General features: G+C 36.5%; 1 protein-coding gene across 1 annotated transcript in view; it reads left to right on the plus strand.

Annotated features, from left to right (window-relative positions):
* The first annotated feature begins 88 nt into the window (after positions 1-88).
* SMARCAD1 (SNF2 related chromatin remodeling ATPase with DExD box 1) overlaps positions 89-25,133 on the plus strand; it is a 79,150-nt gene continuing 54,105 nt past the window's right edge. Inside the window, exons 1-4 of the mRNA XM_077762322.1 lie at positions 89-173; positions 790-1,031; positions 15,998-16,175; positions 22,438-22,609. Coding sequence (XP_077618448.1) covers positions 842-1,031; positions 15,998-16,175; positions 22,438-22,609 — 540 coding nt within the window. The 5' untranslated portion in view covers positions 89-173; positions 790-841. The remainder of the gene's footprint in view (positions 174-789; positions 1,032-15,997; positions 16,176-22,437; positions 22,610-25,133) is intronic.

Genomic DNA, 25,133 nt, shown 5'->3' on the forward strand with positions numbered 1-25,133 from the left:
GCTGGGAAAGAAAAAAAAAAAAAAAAAGCCTGAGCTGCGTGTTGCGTCATCACCGCGCGCTCGTTTGGGCTCTCCGTGCTGTTTTGGAAGGTCCCGGCCCGGCTACCGTCGCCCCACGCCAGGAATTATTTTTTCTTTCAACCTTTGTTACATCGCATCGAGCCCGCAAGAGTGTAAGTACCAAAGAAATAAAGAGGGCGAGTGGGGGATCATTCAAAGAGATGCTGCAGCACACTCTCCACCTCCGAACCCTCCCTGTGTTTTCTTGATCCTATCAGCTTCCTCTCAGCTGGGATCGCGCCGCGTCAACTTCCGGGCGGGTGCCCGCCAGCAAGGCCTCCGCCGCTCCCCTTCTTTGGCCCCTTTGTGTCCCCGCAGTATCGAGGCGCGGGCCCTGGCACGTCCTTTCTCGAGGCAGGGAGCACCGTAGCGCAGGGAGCCTCTCGCTGTGGGCGGGCGCGCGGCCCGCAGGGGGGTTGGAGTGGGGAACGTGCCTGCGCGTGCTGGGGTAAGCGGAGGTTGCACGAGGGTCAGCGTGCGGTTTGAGGAAGGCGGGGCGGGGAGGGGGGAGAAGAAGGGGAGTAGAAAGAGAAATGGAAATTTTTAAAAAGATATCCCTGTTCAGCTTCTGATCATCGTGGCCTAACAATGAAGCGCAGCCATAATAGTCATCCTGTGCCACTGGCATGTTTGTGTGCTCTGAATTGCCTTGGGAATGAACTGCTGAGGCTTTGTATAGTTTATATTGTTTTCATGGCCTCTTTTTCTCTTTTTATTTTCTTCCTGCAGATAGTTCATTTAAAGCTCTTAATTCCACAGGGTGGTGGTGGTTTCTGCCAATATGAATCTTTTCAACTTGGACCGTTTTCGCTTTGAGAAAAGGAGTAAGATTGAGGAAGTGCCCGAAGCAACCCCTCAGCCCTCCCAGCCTGGCCCTTCTTCACCAATTTCTCTTAGTGCTGAAGAGGAGAATGCTGAAGGAGAGGGTAGCAGGGCAGGCACACCTGATTCAGATATAACTGAGAAAACAGGTGAGTTACAATGTTGCAAATTGACGTAGCATCAGGAGGTATTTAACAGATGGAAAGCAGAAGAGATTCTAATATTTATTCTTGATTGTTGTGTATACTAATACATTGTTGTCCACCTTGCCCTTTTAAATACAGCTTTGGGGCTGCCACAGGCACCATGGGACCTTGTACCATCAACCGAGCACCCATAGCTTCTTCAGTTTTATATGAGTTCTTGGAATATGGCCGAGGGATGGAAGTTGATATCTGAATTTAGGTCATCTTTAGGTCAGAATAGTTGCTCCTGGAAGAGAAACGAGGTGATTCAGTCCTATGACGTAGACTTTGAGTCTGCTGTTTGGCCTGGCATTTACGTTAATTCCAGTATTTTTCCAAAAAATACTGCTCACTTAGTTTGAAGCCGACCTTACTCAAGGTGCGTGAAGACCACCTCTGTACAGATGAGCAGATCCCATTCAGATTTTGCCCCCACTGGACTTCTGGGGATTCCCCAGGGTGCAAATGAATAATTGGTATTCTTCAAGGTGAACGGACCATTTTTAACCTCTTAAGCTGGTTGTCAAGACAATAACACGATTTGAAAGGAAGCCCAAAATTAGCATTTCCATTGTAATCTATGTGCTTTGAACAATTAACAATTAGTATATTTGAACTCTTCTTATGTTTTAGGCATAATACTGAGTGCTACACAATCTCTCATTTAATTTGCACAGCAGTCCTGCAAGATTTTATCCACATTTTGTCAAAATGAGACCCAGGGAAGTTAAATTGTTACGAAGTCTATAGAACTAGAACTCAAATCCAAGCAGTCTAATTCCTGAGCATAAACTTTTAATTGTTTACATTATGTAGCTTCTTATGAAGGGTGAAAGGAATATTAGAATTTTTATTTTAATGTTTATTTTAGTAATTCCTTTTTTTGTGCAAAACTCAGTATTTCTCTAGCAGCTTTTGATGAGATTGGTAATACATGTGTTCTACTTGTTGGTACCATATTTTGTTTGCTAGTCTTCTGTTTAACAGTGATGGCAGACTGCCTACAAGTTACAAGTTACCATTCAAATCACACCTCAGAATACTTGGAACATGGTAGAATGATTTGGTAGGTTCAATTATGTGGTTATGAGGAATCAAGTTTTGAAAGGCTTTGCTTGTATAAAAGGTTCTGAACTCATCCAAATTCTGTGGGGAACCGCTGAAGCTCAGGAGTGATGTCCCTGTGTTCATTCTTTCAGTTGATATTTATTGTGAATAACATGCTGTAGTTAATATGTAAACATCCAGGTGTTAAAATATTGTAACAGTACATGTGTTAGTCTGTTTTTTATGTAGTCAGAGAGGGCTGGGAAGCCCAGTGTGTAGTCATGGGATTTTGAATCCTTAGAAGGATTTATTTTAGTTAAATGGGTCATTGGACAACTTAACTTAAAATTTGAGGTTAACAATTTTTTCATCCATAGAATAAAAAGCATTTTGCAAATGGGAGCTCAGTGGGATGTTTTATCAGTCTTAGTAATGTGAAATTCTTAATTGTCTCTTCTAATCAGAAGATGCTGGACTGCCTTTTTTTTTTTTTTTTCTGTTTAAGAAGATTTTATTCACCTTTATTGGGATTTCTTTTTTACTTATATGTAAACTTATAAACTGGAATTGCCTTTACAAATCACATGGTTAGTCTTCATGACATTGGGAAATATAAAAATTAAGTTCTGAGAATGGTAAGAAAGGAGGACTGTAGATGGTCCTGTGAATTTGGAAGAATCTTACAAAGGTTAGGTTTCAATTTTACATTGTAGTTATTAGGGGTCCATTAAAGCCTTCTCCCACATAGAAGGGTAAAATGATGAAAGTAAGTTTTGTTGAAAAAATTAGTCTAGCAGTCCTGATGAGAATTCATTTAGGAAGCTCTTTTAATCCAAACTTAATTATGGTAGAAAGGGAGAAGGAAAAGATATGAAGTATTTCAAAGAAAGAAAGGGCAAAGTTTTACAACCAAATCTGTGGGAGGAATGAGATTAAATAATAATTTTAGTGTAGGTTATTGAAAAAAATGGTAGTTTTGTACATCAGAATAGGTATAAGGTACCCATCCTCAGCCATTGGGCATGCCTTTAAAAATTCAAATAAGAATTAAATGTCCTGCCCCCAATGTAGCAAGTTGGAGAAGACCTGAGGCAACATAGCCTGGGGTAGGGAATGCTGAATTGAATGTTGGAGTTTGGGCCTGAGTAGAGGACAAGATTGAAGTTCCATTAGAATACTAACTAGACTCTCTCTCTGCTCCTCCCCTGCCTGCTCTGCCTCTGCCTCTCAAAAATAAAGACGGGGCGCCTGGGTGGTTCAGTTGGTTAAACATCAGACTTTGGCTCAGGTCATGATCTCACTGTTCGTGAGGATTAGGAAATCATTGGTTGGGATACTTACTTTATTACTGTATGAAACTTCTTGTTCTACCATTGTGTGATAATTTGCTTATTTACAATGTAGTGTTAGGGTCTAAATTAGATCTAAATCATCTCATTTCTTAAATAGGATGGAACTTGTAAAAATTACCTGTAATGACTCTTTTAGCTAACTTAATTTTACCAAACTGAGTTAAGATTTTATTTCCTACCACTCTGAGTTACTGTGTCACAGCCACACCTTTTTTAAAATAGGGCAAGCACAGTGCAAGCTTTCCTTCTTATTTGCTCTTCTGCCTCCAAGACCCTTCCTGCTGATATTTGCATATGACTTTGGGCTTGCTGATATATCTTCTGTCCTTAGAATGCCTTTCCCTGATCACTGTCTTTGAAGAAGCAACTCCCACCCCTTCCCCCAGCCATACTCTTCTCTATTTTTCTATATAGTATTTGTTACTACCTAACATGGGACTATATATTTGTATCTCCCTTATTAGGAGATATGATCCATGCAAGCAGAGAGACTTTTTCCTGTTTACTTGTTCACCATTGCTCAGAGCAATGACTGGTGTATAGTTGGCTCTTAGTAAATATGTGTTGAAGGAAGGAGTATTGGGTTAGTTAAGTGGGGTGAAACTAGTAATTTGTGCAAATATTTGAAAATACCATTCCTTCTCTTTATGATCTTGAAACAGTCCCATAGCTGTCAGGCATTCTTGGTTCCTTGAAACTTTGCTTTTGCTACAGGACAGGCGTCCTTAATCCAATCCAGCTTTTAGATATGAGATGACATTTTTCTTTGACCTTTTTGAGACCACAGTGGTTTTCGAGGGAATAAAATAATAGCAGATGAGAGAGGAAAGAGCTTATTATATTTTATGCATAAAGAATAAAAATATGAGCAAAGCTTGATCCTCAAGGAGCACGAGGAGGAAAGGACATGTAAACATATATAGTTAAAATGGTATAATGTAATAACTCATAGGGGAAGATGGTAAACAGTGTAGGATCACAATACAATTCAGAAATTCTTATCCATTCTTCCTGGAGAGGATCAGGAAAAGTCACAGAGAGATTACTTTGAGTGGACCCTAAACAGTGAATCAGTGTTTATTTGGTGAGAGGCGAAAATATACATTGCTTTGAAGAGTGGTATGTCTATGGAAATGGGGAAGTTATCTGTGAAAGAGGAGGTTTAGGGTTGTATGGATGAAGCTGAAAAGGTAGAAATGTAAACTGCTGGGTTGTGGGGGCCTTTTTATTCTGTGCCAGGAAGGGTGGCCTTATTTTGGTATACACTGTAGAGCTTTTCAGTACGGGAAGACCATTGATGAAGCTATTGAATTAATTGAAGCCAAAATATGGGAAAATGATAGTAGGACAGAGGAGGCATTTTAGGGAAGTTTTATATTTCAGTATTTGATGGTATTTGGAGTTAAATGTGAAAAGTTTAGGGCCACCTGGGTGACTCAGTCGGTTAAGTGTCTAACTCTTGATAATGGTTAAGGTCATGATCTCAGGGTCTGTGAGTTTGAGCCCCATGTTGCACTCTGTGCTGACAGTGTGGAGACTGCTTGGGATTCTCTCTCTTTCTGTCTCAAGATAATTAAGTAAACATAAAAATTTTTTAAATAATTGTGGAGAGTTTAAGCATAACTCAGATCTTTCTTGCTTAAACAGCTGGGTGATTAGCACAGTCCACTGAGTTAGGCAGTACATTTAGGAGAAAGATTCTAAAACATGTTGAGTTTCAGTTCTCATATTTCAGAAGCAAGGTCTAGTAGAGAATTGAACATGAGAGTTTGTAGCTCAGAGATGGTTGGAACCTGAGAAATCAACTTTGGGGGGGTCATCATTGTAGTAGTTAGCAAAAAATGTCCCCAAGCACGGTGTATAGTAAAAAACATTTAACAATGGACAAATCAAGGCAAACCAGTGAAGGTGTAAAGGATAACTAGAATACTCATAGAAAATGTTAGTCCCTTGAAAGCTAAAGAAAGAAAAGTTTCCAGTTTTGTGTATAGTGAACGGTATCAAATACTGTAGAGAAGTCAAATTGGATGGGAACTGATCACAGATGCCACTTTCCTTAGAAATTAAACGTTGCTGTTGACCTTTTACAGACCTTTAACCCTTTCAGTAGAAAGGTAAGGAAGTGAAGAATAGTCTTTCAAGAAGAGAAACAACTTGACAGGAAGGCAGTGTCAAAAGATGTTTCAAGATTGTTGGATTGAGATATTTGCTGGCCAAGGGGGGAAAGAAGCTAGTGGAGAGGGAAAGGATGGAGCAGGGAGGTATCTGAAGACAGGCATCTAGTGATGGGAACAGGAGCACAGCTAGACTGTGTAATGTTACAAAGAAATAGATTCACATTTTACCTAGGGAGAAAAAGTGATTACAAATAAATGGGTTAAGTGATTATTTTGAGGTTGGAAAGGAGGAAAGTTTTAGTATAAGCCTGATTAATTTCTTAGTGAAATAGATTCAGTGTCCTAAGATAACTGCCATTTCAATGAGGTTGTCATGTTGAAAGTAACTGTTGTTAATAAGTTAGAGAAAAACTTAAAATTATTCCAGTTAATTAGAGAAATTTCCAGAGAGCACAGCTGTGTCATACAGGTTGTATGACCTTGGGTAAGACATCAGCATTTCAAAAAAAAATTTTTTTTAAGGTTTTTTTAAATGTTTATTTATTTTGAGAGAGAGAACGCCCGCGCGCAAGTGAGCAGGGGAGGAACAGAAAGAGAGAGAGGGAGAGAGAATCCCAAGAGGACTCTGTGCTTTCAGCACAGAGCCTGAAGCGGGGCTCCCATCTCACAAATGGTGAGATCATGACCTGAGATGAAATCAAGAGCCAGATGCTTAACGGAGTGAGCCATCCAGGTTTCCCATGACATCAGCATTTTTGAACTTCACTTCTTTGCTTAGTTTCTCTGAAGTCTCTGCAAACTGTAAAACGGCTATGATCCTTTGAATAATGGAGCTGAATGTATCATTTTAGCATGATGATTTTGTAACCACTGGGTGATACTAAGGTTTTTAGGTGTGTGTCACCAAAATGTGAATTATATCTGTATCTTTGGATAGTCACTCTGGTTTCTAAATGTCTGCAAGTGTGGAAAAGCATTACTTTTTAGAAGGCTTACTGCTGAATTGTTCTAATAGAACAAAGCACAGTGGGTTCTTACACTTAAGTAAAAATCTTAAGTACATTTTAAGTGTATGCTTTCATCTGTCTTTCTTTACCATTTTACTCCATGCTTAGCTATTGTTTTCTTCAAAGTAAAGTATATTTTAAAAAGATGCAATATTGTCAATGAAGAAGCTTCTATAATCTTTTAGTTTTGGTGTTTATTCTTTCACATTTTTTCCCTGCCTATATGTATTCCAGGTTTTTGTTTTTATTATATATACAATGTATACTTGTACTATACCCTAATTTTTTTAAGTGACTGCAGAATGTCTTATATAGATGTATTATATAGATGAAGTATATAATTTGTGTAGTTTCCTATTAATGGACACTGGTTGGGTTTTTTCTTTTCTTTTTTTTTTTTTGCAATCAAAAGAATGCTATAGTGACCATCCTTTTACACAGATATCTTAGCTTGTGTACAATATGTAGAAAAAATCTTGGAAATGGAATTGTCAGATTAAAGTGAATATTAGTAATGTTTTAGTAGTCAACAAGTTACCCTACAAAGTTTTGCCAGTTTGCACCAGACTACAGTTTGGTTTTTAGATGTCTGCTTTTTCAAAATATTGCAAACCTTTTTAATCTTTAACAATCAAATTGCTTAATTTTATTCTTTTAAGGTTAAGTATGTTTTCATTCACATATTAGCCATTTGGACTTTTTCTGTGTTCCTTTTTCTCTTTATCTGAGAAACAGTTTTAACTTTCTTGTTCTTTTGATTCCTTGTTGTTTGCCATGGAGAAATTTTACATTTTCCTGTGGTCAGTTTGTTCATTTTTTTGATCGCATCTAGAACATAAGTCCTGATCAGACAGGCATTCCTTACAATCCCATTATAAATATTTTCATCTTTATTTTCTTCTAGCATGTCTGTTTTTATTTTTAACTGTAGTAAATATACATAAACATAAAACTTACCATTTTTACTGTTAAGTACACAGATCACGGGAGTGTTAGGTACATTCACATTATTGTTCAGTTAATCTTCAGAACCCTTCATCTTGCAGAAATGAAACTCTCTCTCAATTAAACTCTTCCCTCCTTTTAAACACTTCCCTCCTATCCCCACCTTGTAGCCACCACCCTTATATTTTCTGTCTCTCTGAACTTGACTTCTCTACGTACCTCATAAAAGTGAATTATACGAGATTTGTCTTTTTGTGATTGGCTGATTTCCCTTTGCATAATGTCTTTAGGGTTCACCCGTGTTTTGGCATATATCAGAATTTCCTTTTTAAGGCTGAAAAAATCCTATTGTGTATATATTACTACATTTTGTTTATCCATTCATTTGTGGATGGACACTTGGGTTGCTTCTATCTTTGGGTTATTGTGACTAATGCTGCTGTGAAATGGGTGTACAAATATCTCTTAGGGACCCTGCTTTCAGTTCTTCAGGGTATATACTCAGAAATGGAATTGATAGATCATATAAGATGCTATCATGTTTTCCATTAATGCTTGAACCATTTTAGTTTCCCACCAGCAGTGCACAACAGTTCCAGTCTCTCCACATCCTTGCTATTACTTGTTACTTCTTTCTTGTGTTGTGTTTTGTTTTGATAGCCAAACTCATGAATTTGAATCAGCTTCTGTGTTGATAGCCAAACTAATGGATATAAGTTGGGTTTTGTGTTGATTTTTATTTTAATCATAGCTCACCTGAAATTTATTTTGTTATCAAAACTAAAGACTGGGTGATCTGGTTTTCTCCTTTGCTCATTATTTGTCATTTACTAGTCTGTTGTCCCAGAACCATTTATTGATAAACCTTTCTTCTTATATATGAAACATCCGTATAGTCTAAATTCCCATGTATATTTACATCGTATGGGCCATTAATCAATTTCTGTTATTTTGTATTTGTTTAGACCATTATCTTAATTCTTAGGGTTTTAAGACATATATAAGATGGGTTATAGATTTTTAAGTGTTTTTGTTGTTTTTTCTTCTTCTTTGACCTATAAGTCCAAAGGAGTGGTTTCTGTGGCTTTTTTTCTTTTTTAAATTTCCAAGTAGTTGAAATTTTGCCTCACATTTCTATTAACATTTATTTCTAATTTTATTGTTTATGACATGAGAATGTGGTCTGCAGTATTTCTACTTTGGCTAATTTACTTGAAAATTAGATATTTGGAAATTTTCTTTGTGACCTAATTTACCATTACTTTCTGTGAAAGTTCTAAGATTTCTTTGTTTGTTTAATTTTTTTATGTTTTTATTTATTTCTGAGAGAGAGAAAGAAAGAGAGCGTGCAGGGGAGAGAGAAGGAGACACAGAATCTGAAGCAGGCTCCAGGCTCTGAGCTAGCTGTCAGCACAGAGCCTGACACAGGGCCCGAACCCACGAACCGTGAGATCATGACCTGAGCCAAAGTCGGACTCTTAACCGACTGAGCCACCCAGGTGCCCCGAAAGTTCTAAGATTTATTGAAAAGGTGACATAATCTAAGTGATAGTTTTAATTATACACCAAATAATTGAATTTTATTTATATAATTTTTTTAAAAACTGGATCACAAACATTGTGTCATAAAGTCAGTTTCTTGGATCCTGACTAATTACATATAACCAGTTTTTAATGGAGTAGAATAAATAGAAAATTGTCAAAGTATCACTTAATAGAAAGCCTCTGGAACTTTTATTTCAGTTATATATATTTAACAAATGGGGCGCCTGGGTGGCTCAGTCAGTTAAGCATCTGGCTTTGACTCGGGTCATGATCTCACTGTTTTGGGTTAGAAACCCACGTCAGGCTCTGTGCTGACAGCTCAGAGCCTAGAGCCTGCTTTGGATTCGGTGTATCCCTCTCTCTCTGCCCCTCCCCCTTTGCACTCTGTCTGTCTGTCTCTCAAAAATAAACATTAAAAACAAAAAACATTTAAAATGTGTCTCTTACATAGGTCCCAATCAAAACTGTTTAAAAAGCACTATTCTATGTCTTAATTATTTTTGTGCTATTACGACCTTAGACAGTTAAAGCCTCATATTTGTTTCTGTTGACTTTTTGCCTTCTGCATCCTGCAAGTGTTTATTTCTCGTTATTAATATGCAGTTAGGATATATGTCAGATCTATTGTAGATGTAAATTCTGTTATTAAAAAGTATCTCAAGTTTAACACATGCTTTGTCCAGTAATAATAGCATGGTTTTCTTTTTCTTTACATTTTTTATATTTATCTTTTATTTGGCTTAAACCTGAGATGATGCTTCTTTCTTGTGTCATCTTAGAGTGATGTATTAACAACTATTCTTTAATCTTGTATTCAGTATACTCTTTGCCTTTTTATAGAATTTTCATCAGAGAAATAGTTTGATTTATCTTTTAGAAGATGGTAAAGGTATTTCTCTTTCTGCGATGACATTCAAATTAAGACTGCCCACATTTTACTATTATTTTGGTTACCTTTTAAAAAGGTAAATCAGTAATGTGTTTTACTTGGTATTCAAAGTTAGTTGCCATGTTAGAGAATTAAACCATGTGGAGCAACACAATTAGAATATCAAAAACGGCACAGTTTTGTAAGTCTTCAGGACAGATACAGAGGTTAATGTGTTTTCATTCTACTTTTGAAGATAACTTTTATATATGGATTATCAAATTAATTTAGACTACTTTAGTGTCAACTCATAATCTCCTAGTAGTGTTTTTTTGTTTCTGAGTATTCCTTGATCTTGGACCATTTGGAAAGCTGAAACTAGTATCAGACTTAAATGCTTCTTTTTTTTTTTTTTTTTTTGGTAGACTTAGATATATGAGAATGGGTATTAAAAAACTGGAAAAATTTGGAGTATAAGATTGCCTTCTCTTGTGCATATACCACTAATGGGGAATTTAGCTTGGAAAAACTTCCTGGAACTGTGGAGTCTTGCATATGCTCATGATGTAGGTAGGTTCCCATTACCTTTTGGTAATGAGAAAATATCATCATCTTTTCTTTTTTTTTTTTTTTTTTAAAAATGTTTAGTTTGAGAGAGAGAGCAGGAGAGGGGCAGAGAAAGTGAGACTGACAGAATCCCAAGCAGGCTCTGAACTGTCAGCATGGAGCCCGATGCAGCGCTCCTGGGGTTCTCCATGAACCATGAGATCATGACCTGAGCCGAAAGCAAAAAGTGAACATTTACCCCTGAGCCACCCAGGCGCACAGATTATCATCATCTTCTATCTCTAAAACACAATAGGCTTTTTTATTGTTTTTTAATGAAAGGGTAGGCTGTTTCCCTCATGTTCCTGTAGCATTTTGTTTATTCCTCTCTCATGGCATGAATTATATTTCATAATAGTTACTTGTGTACATGACTGCTTAGTTCCTATTCATTTCTTTGGGGCAAGCTGGACAATAACTTGCACTTTTTTCCCTTACTAGTCCCTACCTCCTGGGACAGTACCTTTTACACCGAAAGCAGTTAGCACATTTCAGATTTTAATAGTAGCTGATGCCTTCATAATTATTTCTGCGCTTTACCATTCTTTTATTTGTATTTATCTGTTTCCTGTCTCTTATGTGCTACTGTTTAAAAGTGCTTGTTTTCCTTGGGTCAGAAAGCATCATTGCATCAAGGTTTGGCTATTGCCTCTTAGCTATTTTTGATGCCGCTTACTTCTAGAAATAGTTCAAACAAACAAATCTAAGCATTAAGCACTATTCTAATTCTAAATTATTGACTGTATTGGGAAGTTGATATATAAATAAGCTCTTACTCTATCCCATCTGTTTTCAGAGTGTGGTGTGTGAACTTTTAGGATCCCTAAGGGCAAACTGCTTTTATAACAATAAGATATTACTTGCTGTTTTTACTCTGTTGATATTTGCACTGATGGTAGAAGAGCAATGGTAGGTAAAATTGCTGGTACCTTAGCATAAGTCAAGGCCGAGACTTCAAACTGTTCTAATAGTCATTGTATTCTTAAAATTTTTTATTTTTTTATTTTTTATTTTTTTTATTTTTATTTTTTATTTTTTTTTGTATTCTTAAAATTTTTTAAACGTCAGTTTCACTTAAGAATGTTTTGGTTAGGGGCACCTGGGTGGCTCAGTTGATTATGCTTTCCACTTTGGCTCAAGTCATTATCTCACAGTTCAGGAGTTCAAGCCCAACATCTGGCTTGGTGCTGACATCATGGAGCCTGGAGCCCGCTTTGAATTTTGGGTCTTCCTCTCGCTCTGTCCCTTCCCCACAAATAAATAAAATGTTTTTGGTAAAGTGGTAAAAATTGTTGATTTTGGTAAATCTCAGCCTAGCAATAGGTGTCTTTTTTTTTTTTTAACGTTTATTTTTTGAGAAAGAGTGCCCAAGTGTGAGTCGGGGAGGGGCAGAGAAAGAGGGGGACAGAGGTTCTGAAGCAGGCAGGTATAAGACCTGAGGGACTGAGCCACCCAAGTGCCCCAACAGTGGGTGTATTTTTAATACTTTGTGAAACAAAATGTAAACCAGCCTTTGCTGCATCCTGAAGTATACAGTGATTATCTCAAGGGAAAGCATTTGAACATTTGCTTCCAGTTGTGAGTTTAACTTGGCATTTTTTCACCGAATACCATTTTTACTTAAAAGAATGACCAACAAATTGTAGCTAAGCAGGCTTACGTATTTAGCAGACATTTTCTCAGAGATTAACAGTGACATCAAGGAAAACTGGCAGCATTAATTGCTGGTGGTAAAATTCTGGTTTTCAAAGGAAAGTTTGGATTTTGGAAAACTAGTGTATCCACAACTGTGAGTTTGATAATCTCCAGATATTTCAAGATCAATGATATTAAGCCAATTTTTGATAAAATATCATAAAATGTGCCACCATTTGGAAGATCTACATTAATGAGCAAGTGACCCAGTATTTTCCAAATGACCAATGCGCGCAGTGTTACAAAATAACACATTAGAATGCAAGATAGACCAGTGGGTTTTAATATAATAGAATACAAAAGTTTATTCATATGGTTTCAGATTCCACAGTTGGCCTTTAAAAAACTACCACCTGTCAAATTTGGATTTAGTATCAAAGAACATCCACAGTATTGTAAGAAGGCTATGAGAATACCCTTCCTGCCTATAAAACTGTGTGAGGCATGGTTTTCTTCGTAAACCTAAGTAACAACTGTATACTACAATAGATGAATTACAGAAGCAGAGAAAATCTAGCTGTCTTCTGTTAAACCAAAGGTTTTACAAATGTGGAACAGTGCCACTCTTACTAAATTTGGGGGGAGGAGTGGCGTGAGGGGATAGAGTTTTCATAATAATATTTGTTAATATGTAAATAGTTTAATAAAGTTTCTCAGTTTCTACTTTCTAATACAGTAGTATCTTAGATGTAACCAACGTAAGCAAAAACTCTTTAGGGGTCCTCAATTTTGAAGAGTGCAAAAGGGGTTCTGAGTTTGAGAAATGCTGTTGTATTGTAACCTTTCCTTATCCTCCATATTATCAAACCACCTCTTTTTTCTTTTTAATTTTTTTTTTTAATGTTTATTTTGAGAGAGAGAGAGAGAGAGACAGAGTGTGAGCAGAGGAGGCGCATAGAGAGAGGGAGACAGAATCCGAAGACACGGGGCTCGAACCCACAAGCGAGATCATGACCTGAGCCGAAGTCACACAGTCAACCGACTGAGCCACCCAGGCACCCCACAAACTACATCTTCTGTTAGTCACTTACTAGTTGGCCTGTGGGGATGCCACTTAATTCAGAGCACATGTTCAATGTATATTTTTATATATAGGTGTTGTGTATGTATAACATATATTCTGTACAATATATATTGTATACATAGAGTATATAATGTACGTAGTTTGACGATATATATTACATAACCACTAAGAGCTCTAAGTAATTGAATACATGATAGAGAGTAAGCCAAACTTCTTTATTTTTTTTCTTGTCTAGCTAAGCATTAGTAAGCGTATTAAGCATTAGTGGTTTTTTTTTTTTTAATGTTTGTATATTTTGAGAGAGAGCGTGCATGCCTGTGCTCAAGCAGGGGAGGGGCAGAGAGGGGGGAGAGAGAGGAAAAAGAGAGAATCCCAAGTAGCCTCCATGCCAAATGCAGAGCCAGGCACAGGACTTGATTCCATGACTGTGAGATTGTGACCTGAGCTGAAGTCAAGAGTGGGACGCTTAACCAACTGAGCCATCCAGGCACCCCTAAGCATTAGTTTTAAAAATTGATAGGTCTTCATTGTGTATTTTGTATTATGTGTAAAATAAGGGTAGAAATTCAAAGATGAATATGTAATCTTAAGTTCAAGAAACTCTAGTTCTCCTAATACTCATTAATAGATTTTTTTAGCCCTGCCCCCTCAGGCATTGAGGCACTTAAGTACCTAATTTTGGAAGGATTATTACTCATTTTGAATAAAGAGACTGAAAAAAAGCAGACAATCCAAATTGATTTGGATTGAAAGAGGCCACTGGTTGACATGTTTAGCTGATGTACATTAGCTTTAGGCCAAATTTTTGATATAGTGAACATCTAGTTTTCAATTTTGTATATGATTTGTGATGTATCAGGAACACTTTGTAAAAGCAGAGTCTGTAGTATGCTTATACTTATTTTATAGGAGTTGGGCTGTAATCATTATTAACATAATTATCAGAATTTGTAAGTGTCTTCATGTTTATAGCAGTTAACATAGCTGTAATTTGTTCCAATGCAGGTTCTTCACTCAACATTTATAAAACTGTTCTTTTGGAAAAAATGTAATCTGCTTATCAGCAGTGTTGATAGGACTTTACTGTACTAAGTAAAATATTTGTTTTAGTGCCTTACAGGTGAACAGTAGTCATGTAGGCCTTGGTTAATGTCATTTATAGATATGGCTCATGAGCTTCATTACAATGACTACTCTCACTTTGTGACAGGTATTGGGATGGCCTGAGTGGTAAGAGTATAAGGATTTGGACCTTTAGGCGTGGGTTTCAGATTTGCTACTTCTCCTTCATGACTTTGGGCAAATTGTTTTCTCTATACCTAGTTTATCTATAAAATGGTTATATACTGTGGGCCCTCAGGATTATTGTGATGATTAAAAACGTTTATGCATTACTTGAGGACTTGATACTGACCTAGAAGCTAGTTAGTTGCAGTAATTGCTTTTTGAATTCATACCTTTTAACTAAAGGTTCATCTGGTCATTGCTTTTTAATATCTATTCACTAGACCAAGGCATTGACTACTTTAATATGAATTCCTTAAATCTGATTTCCTTCTCAAATATGTAAGGGAGAATGGTGGTTTTTAGCTTCTGAAGTTTGCCATAATAAATTATCATACTGGGTGGCTTAACACACATTCATTTTGTTACACATCTGGGGGCTGTAAGCCCAGGATCAAAGTTGTTGGCAGGTTTGGTGGCCATTTGGTTTGCCATTGCTTACAAATGGCCACCTTCTCACTGTGTTCTCATATGGCTTCCCTTCATGCATACATCTTTTGTGTCTTTCTCTTATAAGACATCAGTCATACTGAATTAGGGCCCCTGCCCAGACAGCCACATTTGAATTTAATTTCTGTGAAGACCATGTCTCCAAATATGTTATATTCTGAGGTACTGGGGTTTGCAACTTAAATATAAGAATTTCAGAGGGACCATAATTCAACCAACATTTGTGTAAGAGATAATGTTTATTGAATACAAGCTATATGCCAATGTCTAACCTAAATCCTTAATATATATTTACTGATTTTATGTTCATATTAGCCCTGTGATTATTAGCATCTGTATAGGTGAGTACACTGGGGTCTAGAGTGATTATATAACTTGGCTAAGAGACAGGATTGAAATGCAGGTCTTTTAGGCTGTAGTGTCTGTGGTCATTTAGGTGAAAACTGGGTACTAGGAAGTAAAAGCACAGAGAGAAAAAGATGAGACTGTAAAGCACAAAACTCTCTTTTGCAGTTTAAAGCACAAAACTCTCTTTTGCAGTTTCCACTAGGGTCTTGAAAGTAAATTAACCTGTGAAATGGAAAATCATTTAACATCAACCTTGGTTGACTATTAATTTTTCTTTAAAAACTCATAGAGGGGCGCCTGGGTGGCTCAGCTGGTTGAGCACCGACTTCTGATTTCAGCTCAGGTCATGATTTTAGGGTTCGGTTCCTGAGAACGAGCCTTGCGTCAGACTCTGCACTGAGAGTGCAGAGCCTACTTGGGATTCTCTTACTCTCTCTCTGTCCCTCCCTACTCACGTGCTCTTTCTCTCTCAAAATAAAATAAATAATTAAAAAAATAATGAAAATTGGTAGGAATTTTTAGTTTTAGAATGAAACAGTGAACAGAATTAGAGATTTTTAGTATAGTGTTATAATTATCAAAAACAAATTTGTTTTATTTTCAAGTTGCTCAAATGCTTTTCTCCTTTTTTTTCTTTTGCAGAAGATTCTAGTGTTCCAGAAACTACAGAAAATGAAAGAAAAGCTAGTATATCATATTTCAAGAATCAAAGAGGAATACAGTATATTGATTTGTCTTCTGATAGTGAAGATACTGTGTCTCCAAATTGCTCCAGTACAGTTCAAGAGAAAAAATTCAACAAAGACACAGTGATTATAGTGTAAGTAGCTTAACAGACTGCATTTTATTTGCCTATGTAAGAGGTTTTTCAAGAAAAAGGTATTTAACTTGAAAAATAGCTCAGTGAGTTCTCTCTTATTTTCTTCCTTTTTTCCCTTTTCCCTATTACATGTTATTTTTCCCTAACTTAGAGCTGTAGAGAGGTACTGTGTATGTGTATGGGCACGTATGTGCATGTGTGTGTGCATGCACACACAGCATATGCTTCTGGATAACAGACACTTTTCAATAAAAAGGTTAGTGAGAGGAGATAATATTTTTTAGCCCTCTAAGATAGGGAAATTATTTGAACATACACCTTTGATCATCTGTAACTGCTTTACAATCTGTTCTTGAGTCAAATCATTTTAACATTTTTGGGCACATTCTGTGGAGAAACACAAAGCTTGTGTCATAGTCAGGTAGAAAGACAATAAACAAACAATGTCGTATGCCAAATAATAAATATTATAGCCAAAAGGGAAGGAAAATAATGGAGTTCAGGGCCAGGGGTAGGAGTGTGGTTTCTAAAGAGCACAATTGGAAAAAAGCTTTATTGAGAAGATGATGCTTGAGTAAAGAGCTGAAGGGGGGTTAAGAAAGTGAACCATGTGGGTATGAGGGTGGGAGGCAGGGCGGAGTATTCTGGTCATTGGAAGTAACGTGTTCAGTGACCCTGAAGTGGTGTTATGCCTGATGTTTCTAAGGAAGCAAATGATACAGAGTGAAAGACAAGGTCACAAGGTAAGCAGTGGGGTAGAAGAGGAATTTAATTGTGGTGAGCCCATAGGCTATTTAGCTTTTATTCTGAATGAGATAGGAAGCTGATGGAGTATAGAGAGAAGAGGAGTAAAATTATCTCACTCACATGTTTAAAAAGGTCTTTGAGGTTGAAGGGGAGCAGCATAGAAGTATGGATACTGTTGTAATAACCCAGGCATGAAATGATGGACACTTAGACTGGGCTACTACTTGGGATGATTAGAAGGGGTTAGATTCTGCCTATACTTTGAAGGTAGAGCAGAGAGGTTTTATTGTTGATGTGGGGTGGGAGAAAAAGGAGTCAAACATGACCGTGGGATTGGCCTAAGCAACTGGAAGGATTGAGTTACTATCAACTGAGATAAGGAAGACTGTTTTGAGTATGACAGGAGAGCTCCTTTTGAAGACCAAGAGTGACAGTTCAGTCTTGAACATGCTGTAATTGAGAAGACTCATAGACATCTAGGCAGGAGATGTTAAGTAGGCAATTGGATATATGACATTTGAGCTCTAGGGGGAAGTTTGGGTAGCATCTAAATTTAGGAATTGTCAGAATATAGATTTGATATTTAAAGCCATATGATAAAGTGAAATCACCAGGGGACACCAATGTAGCTGGAAAAGAGAAGATCTCTTGGTTGAAGGACTCAGGCCAGGGGAACTTGGGATTTTAGAAACAGATGGGAAGAAATCTGTAGAGGTTCTAAGAAGGAATAGTTGTTGAGGTAAGAGAAAGGTCAAAAGGTTGTGTGATCAGAAGCTAAGTGAAGAAAATGTTCAAGGAGCAGGAGATCAAGACTGCCTGTGGCTGATAAGATGAGAATTTCCTCTTAAAATGAACTTTTTGTAAGCTGTGATGAATATGCCTTTCTCATGACGTTCACTCTGAAATAAAAAGTAGTGAAGAAAAATAGTGAAGATCCTACATGGTTAAATGTATTAGATTCACATTTACCTGCTAAGACCAAGGTTATTCTCTTAAATTACAAAAGTAGCATTTCATATTCAGAATTACCAGTTAACATTGCACAGTATACTTATCTAATGTACAGTGCATATTTAAATTTTACCTATTAATCCCAGTAATGTCCTTTATAGCAGTGCTATTCTAAAGTCCTGGTTTGTAAATAAGGAATGTGCCCTAGAATGTAAATCAGTGTACCAGGTCCTTTGCCAGTAGGTTGTATAAGGAAAAATCAGCTGGATTAAGTGATATGCTTAGTAACATTATTTGTTTTACCATCTCGTGTAAATTCCTTATCCTGTCATTGATGGATAACAGTGTGAGTTTAAGAACCAGTAGTCAGTCCTTGGACCACATTTTAAGTAGTACTTTATTGTAATTTTTCTCCTAGTATCATGTTGGAATTTTTTACCCAGGGTCATCTCTCTTTAGTCTCATTTAATCTGAAACAGTTTCTCAGCCTTTTTTTGTTTGTTTCTCATGTTCCTGGCCTTTGAAAGTAAGAGGCCATTTTTTTTAAGGATGTTTCTCAATTTGTGCTTAACCTGATTTTCTTCATGATTAAATTTGTTAAGTTTCAAGAATGCTACATAAATGATTCTGTGGCTCGGTGTGTCATATTTCAAGGCACAGTGATAGCGATTTGTCTCTTTATTGTGGAAGTGAACTTGGATCACTCACAAACCTGCCAGGTTTCACCTATAAAGTTACCATTTTCCCTTTTACAGTGATTAATCTATGGGCAGATAATTTGAGACTAGGTAATGATCTTATTCCTTAGCAGACCTTTACTCAGTAGTTACAGTATCTGTTGATGATTCTAACCTGAGTCAGTTATTATACTGATGGTTGCAAATTGATGGTATTTTAACTAGCATTTCAGGTTTTATACTTTATTTGGTATTCTAATAGAAGAAAGGGTTTTGTCTTTTCTCCTCATTTATTCATTTATATAGTATTTATATGGTATAAATAAATATCAAAATGGAATTATTGATGTTTATTTGTTCCATGAGTTGTTATTCATTTACTGTTATTCATTTAGGTGCTCAAATTGTTAAGTTTTGGCACATGAGGGCCCTCTCTAGTTTTGAGAGGTTCCTGTCATTTTTACGAGTCTTTTTCTTCTGGCATAAGATGGTCCAGACTTATATTATCCCTCCCCTAGGTCTGAATTTAGAATTAGCCATTTCTCCCAGGAGGTACTGGTTGGTTCCTTTCAATAGAACATGATATTTGGAAATCTGGAGACTAGAAGTGTTTCTTTGCTAGTGGGCAAGACAGGGTTCTGTCATGGCCCTTTTAGCTCTATGGACTAAGGAAATATGAAGGGAATGTATGTGTGTTGTTTTTTGTGTTTTTAAATCATGAGTTTTTAATGATATTTTTTCTTTTAAGTTTATTTATTTTGAGAGGAGAGAGAGGGAGAGAATCCCAAACAATGCAGAGTCTGATATGGGGTTTGAAGTCATGAACCGTGAGATCATGACCTGAGCTGAGACAAAGAGTTAGATGCTTAATGGACTGAGCCACCCAGGCTTCCCTTAATGATACCTTTAATTCTAATCTACCACTACAAGCCTCTTCCTTGCCTTGCCTTCTATAGTTCCTTTTCTCACTATGAGAACTCTGCTTTCTTATGTCAGTTTATTTCTTAATTGGTTCAATTATCCAGTGTGCATAAATAGTTACAGAATTGCTGTAATCATACGACTTGACCATTAAGCCTATTAAGTAGAGTTCAGAGTTTGTAAGTTTTCTTTCGTCTTTAGATTGAAGGTATGTGATCAAAGTACTTGGATGGTTTAATGTTTTCTCTGTCTGAAGTCTCAAGAAAAGCCTTCTTTAGAGATTGAGGACAAGTGGAGAGGCAAAAGAAAATCACAAGTACTAATGTTGCACAACCCATGGTTATAGGTTTAGATTTTCAAAGAGATGCCTCAGCAGTGGATGGGACTACAGAGGAATAGCTAACCAATGAAAGATTTTTATTACATTTGACTTTTTTTTTTTTTTTTTACAAATAGTTTATTGTCAAATTAGTTTCCACGTAACACTCAGTGCTCATCCCCAAAGTGCCCTCCTCCATGCCCATCCCTCCCTCCCCCCCACATCCATCAGTCCACGGTTTTTGTCAGCATTCAAGAGTCTCTCATGGTTTGCCTCTCTCCCTTTCCCCCACCATTCCTGCCCTTCTTCTCCCCCTTGTTCCTCTGTCAAGTTCCTCCTAATTCTCCTATACGTGCAAACACATATTTGTCCTTCTCTGCCTGACTTATTTCGCTCAGCATAACACCCTCAAGGTCCATCCATGTTGCTACACAAGGCCAGATTTCATTGTTTCTCATTGCCATGTAGTATTCCATGGTATAGATAAACCACATCTTCTTGATCCATTCATCTGTTGATGGACACTTAGGCTCTTTCTATTACATTTGACATTTTAAAGGATGTTATTGCCCTGGTAAGAACAATTTCATCAAAATGGTGAGGCAGAAGGTAGTAAAACATTGAGATGAGAACTATGTAGGAAATGAGCAAGTTGAAAAATCAGTTTTATAAAATTTGTAGCGGAAAGGAGAATTTGCTTATTATGTTTTCTTTAAATTTAGTTTGGGGGGGAGAGTGCACACATAAGCGAGGGAGGCGCAGAGAGGGGGCAGGGGAGACACAGAATTGGAAGCACGCTCCAGGCTCTGGGCTGTCAGCATAGAGCCCGACATGGGGCTCAATTCCACGACCATGAAATCATGACCTGAGCCGAAGTCGGATGCTTAAACTGACAGCCACCCAGGTGCCCCGAGAATTTGCTTAGTTCAGTGCTATGTTCACCGTTCTAGAACTCTTGTTACACTGAATTCGTTAATATAGTCTTGAGCTTATTGTAGGCTTGGGAGGAAGAGCTTAGGCAGAGAGAAGAGATTGAGGAAAGAAGACAGTAGATAGTTGAAGCAGGGTGTTGTAGGAAGTAGAAAGGGTTAGAATCCTTTAGCACTGAGAGGGGACTTACCTTCAGCAGAAGGGAAGAACTTGATCTGAGACTAGATAAAAGGACACAAAGTCATCAACTCTTGTTTTTGTGGATTTTTTCTTTTATTTTTAAATCTTCTAGTTATACAAGAAAATAAACTAATGGACAATGAACACCCATATACCTACCACCTATACTTAACGTTTGTTAACTTGTTTCATTGTTTCATCTATTATTATTGGCCTGGAGTATTTTAAATTATGGACATCTGAACACTTCTACCCTTAATAATACTTGGTAATACATCTTCCTCCTCCTGAAAACCGAGTACTGTTAGAAATGAACCATTCTCCATTATCGTCTAATTCCCAGCTTATATTCGTGTGTTTTATAGCTGCTTTTCCAAACCAGTATCCAAACAAGGAGAATCCACTGTATTTGCATGATAAAACTCCTGACTTCTCTTTTTATCTTGAATAGTCCTCTTCCCTCCTCTTTTTATTTTTTTATTTTTTAATAATTTTTTAACATTTATTTTGAGAGAGAGAGGGAGAGACAGCATGAGCAGGGGAGGGGCAGAGAGAAGAGGGAGACACAGAATCCAGAGCAGGCTCCAGGCTTTGAGCTGTCAGCACAGAGCCTGATGTGGGGCTCAAACCCGTGAGTGAGATCATGACCTGAGCTGAAGTCAGACGCGCAACCTACTGAGCCACCCAGGCTCCCCTTCCCTTCTCTTTTTAAATGATATTAACTTAAGAAGAGGCTTTTCTTAGAGGAAATAGATTTTTCTGTTTCCTTATGATGGTATTGAATTTATTCCTCTCTCACTTTTATTTCCTATGAACTAGATGTTAAATCCAAGGCATGTTAAGATTCATAGGCAACATAAATACTACATCAAGTGGCACATGAGTTTGTCTCACCAAATGGTAGTGAATCTGATCATTAGGTGAAGGTGACAGTTAGCAGAGTAAGAACCTTTGAAAGTGGTTATCCAGGGTAGAAATTGTGAGAAGATTCCAACCTGAATTTTCTCACTGAACTAGATGGCAGAATCAGGAAGTATGACTGTAGTAAGGCAGAGTGAGAATTCAGAGATTAGTACATTAAGGATGAGAGGTCTGAGTGTAATGGAAAGGGAGAGCCATGTAGTTACCTTCAAATATTGGAGGACAGGCGTTAGTGACAAAGGAAGGGATTTATTTTACCTACGTTAGAGCATTTTCTTAGAGCAGGATCAAGAAGTCAGCCTAGAAGCTTGTTAAAATACTTATTTCTGGTGCTTGGGGACCTTGTGTATCTTAAAATAAATACCAGCTATCTTATTGTTCTTTTTCATCCCAGCCCAGATAATATGAAGAGATATTCAAAGTATGCTGACTCTGGGAATGTAGATTTTACATATACTGTATAACCATACTGAAATGAGAAAAGTTGTTTTAATCTTTGATAGGGATAGATTGCATTCAGATTGAGAAGAACTGTATTACATATACATATATGATTGTAATAACAATAATATATTAAAATACTGGTTTTTTTTTTTTCCTCTGAAAATGTTTTTAGTTCTGAGCCCTCTGAAGATGAAGAGTCCCAGGGCCTTCCTACCATGGCAGGTAGACATAACGATGATATTTCAGAATTAGAAGACCTTTCGGAATTGGAAGACCTTAAAGACGCTAAACTTCAGACCTTGAAGGAACTTTTCCCACAAAGAAGTGACAATGACTTACTTAAGGTTATACCCTTTTATAGTAATTGGTTATTATAGCTATAATGATGTTGTATTTCTCTTGTATCTAGTACTATATTTAGAGGATAGTTGTTTTTTTTTAAAGTATGTTTGAAATAATTAACTTTTATGTAATAATAAAAGTAAATGCCAGAGATTTACTTGTTGGGAGTATTAACTTTTTAAATAGGTAAGATATTCACCTATAAATGATATAATAAGTTGAGTTTCCCTTAATAACTGACATACCTTATGGTTTGTTTTTTTGTTTTGTTTTGTTTTTTAGTTTAAATGGTTCTAAAATAGAGACTTCCCCATCTCCCATTAGGAACTCTCAGNACCAGGAACACTGTAAACACCCCATGTACTGAGGATGGCCCTGTATAACAGAAGAATTATCCCACCAGTAGCACCCTTGTTGAGTAAAATCGATTGACCTGAGTAGAAACAAAATAAGTGGCTATATTCGCATTGTAATAGGCATCTCATTATAAGAGCACATAAAAATTGATTATTCAGTTAAGTTTCAGGTAGAGACTAAATCTCTGAAGATTACTAGTGAATAGTTTATTCTTAGCTCTGTGACTTACTATTTAAATGACCGTAGGGGAACCATTTAATTGCAAGTTTATGTGGTTTCTTTTTCTTTCATAGTTTATTGTCAAGTTGGTAAGTTTATGTGTTTTTCATCTTTTTCTCTCTTGTCACCATTGTGTCCAATCTGAACCTCAGGAGTTACCGTATCTGGATGGGCTAGGCAGGTAACTTTGAAGTGAGAGACAACAACCTATTATAGAGTATATGCTGTCTCTGAAATGGGTAGCTGCTCTCTAGCGTCAGCATGATATGGCTGTGATATCAATGATAGCCCATTTTTTACATCAGGTATTCCAATTTTCCAAATAAAGTGAAAATGTTGGATTTTCTTTTTTCTTTTTCTTTTTTCTTTCTTTTTTTTTACTGTTGATCAGTTTAATAGCATCCTTGGGATATAATTTAAGTGCCATACAGATCACCTATTTAAAGTGTGTCATTTAGTTGTTCTTAGTATACCTGCAAGGTTGTGCAATTATAACCATAATCTATTTTTAGAACATTTATATTTCTAAAAAGAAGCTTTGTACTCTAACGATCACTCCACATTTCCCTCCTCCAGGTCAAGGCAGCCACTAATCTCTGTCTTTAGGTTTGCTTATTCTTCACATTTTACATAAATGGGATTATATAATATATGATCTTTTGCAACTGGTGTCTTACTTAGCATAAGGGGTTGACGTTCATCCATGTCATTGTTGTATCAGTAATTTGTTAACTTTTTATGGTAACAAATTTAAAGAAAGACAAAAAAAAACTGTTCAGGCCACATAAAACTAAAGGTGATTCTGGGCCTCCTAGTTTAAACTGTAGAATAGATTATTTCTATTCTTTGTTATTTTTAACCTGAATCTTTGTTTCCCTAAATCATTTTGGTACCTTCTTACTGTTAGCTAAATGAAGCTAGTGGTATCTTGAGTCTGCACCTTGCTAGCAGTGTTATTTTCCTCCTGATGTGATTTTTTTTCTTTTTTTAGAATAAGAAGACAATACATGTAACAACTAGTAGCTACAGAGGCTACTTATAATGTTGGAAAGAGCTTCTAACAGAATATACGTGATGAAGTATTAAATATTCAAAGGAACAAATTGCAGTTTAAAAATACTTTAGCCTGCTTGCTAATTGTTCATGTAGTTTAAGGGTTTTTTTCCTTCTGTACGAATATTTATCTCTAATTTTATAATTGCAGTGGGAGAATAAGAGTGATACATAGAATTTATGTGCATGTTTCATTACATCAGTATTTGAAATTTAGGGAATTTAGCATATTACTCCAAAGCAGAGCACTCTTGAAGTACTCTGTTTCAGCTGATCCCAATCATTTCAAGAGATTTAAGGTAACATTTATAAAGTGCTCTGCAAAGACTCTTACACCCATATAAAGGAATTCAAGAAATTGTAAAATATAAATTTAATCCTAAACTTGATAAGAATGTGTTTTGGTATTTTGAAAATGAAGGGGGGGGCTTATAAAATATTTAAGGATCCAAGATTAAGAAAACCAGAAGAGAGTGAGTGCTCTTAATTGTTTTGAGAATATTTAATTTAATATAAAAATAGTTTGTTTAAAAATGTAAGATTTTTCATTTTTTCATTTTATTTTTTTCCAGTTTTTAAATAAAAGCATTTATTCAGTAATTATAAAACAAGTATGAAAGATCTGAATCACCACACCAAAATGTAAGATTTTTTTAAAACAAGTAGCTCATTGGAAATTAGGGAGACTAGCAAAAGAAAAATACAGATGTTTAGTTCCTTCTGAAATACAGAGTGTCATAGAATACTATAAAAATATATATTGAGGATATTAACTATATGAATAGTATATGACTGTTCTTTAATAAATTCAGATGATTCACAAATAGAGGAAAAATCAAAAAGAACCCTTTGTCCCACTCATCTTAAGAATTTATTAGATTTTTAAAAAAATGCCTG

This window comes from Crocuta crocuta, unplaced genomic scaffold (genome assembly GCF_008692635.1).
Source record: "Crocuta crocuta isolate KB4526 unplaced genomic scaffold, BGI_CrCroc_1.0 scaffold83, whole genome shotgun sequence".
NCBI classification, from domain to species: Eukaryota; Metazoa; Chordata; class Mammalia; order Carnivora; family Hyaenidae; genus Crocuta; species Crocuta crocuta.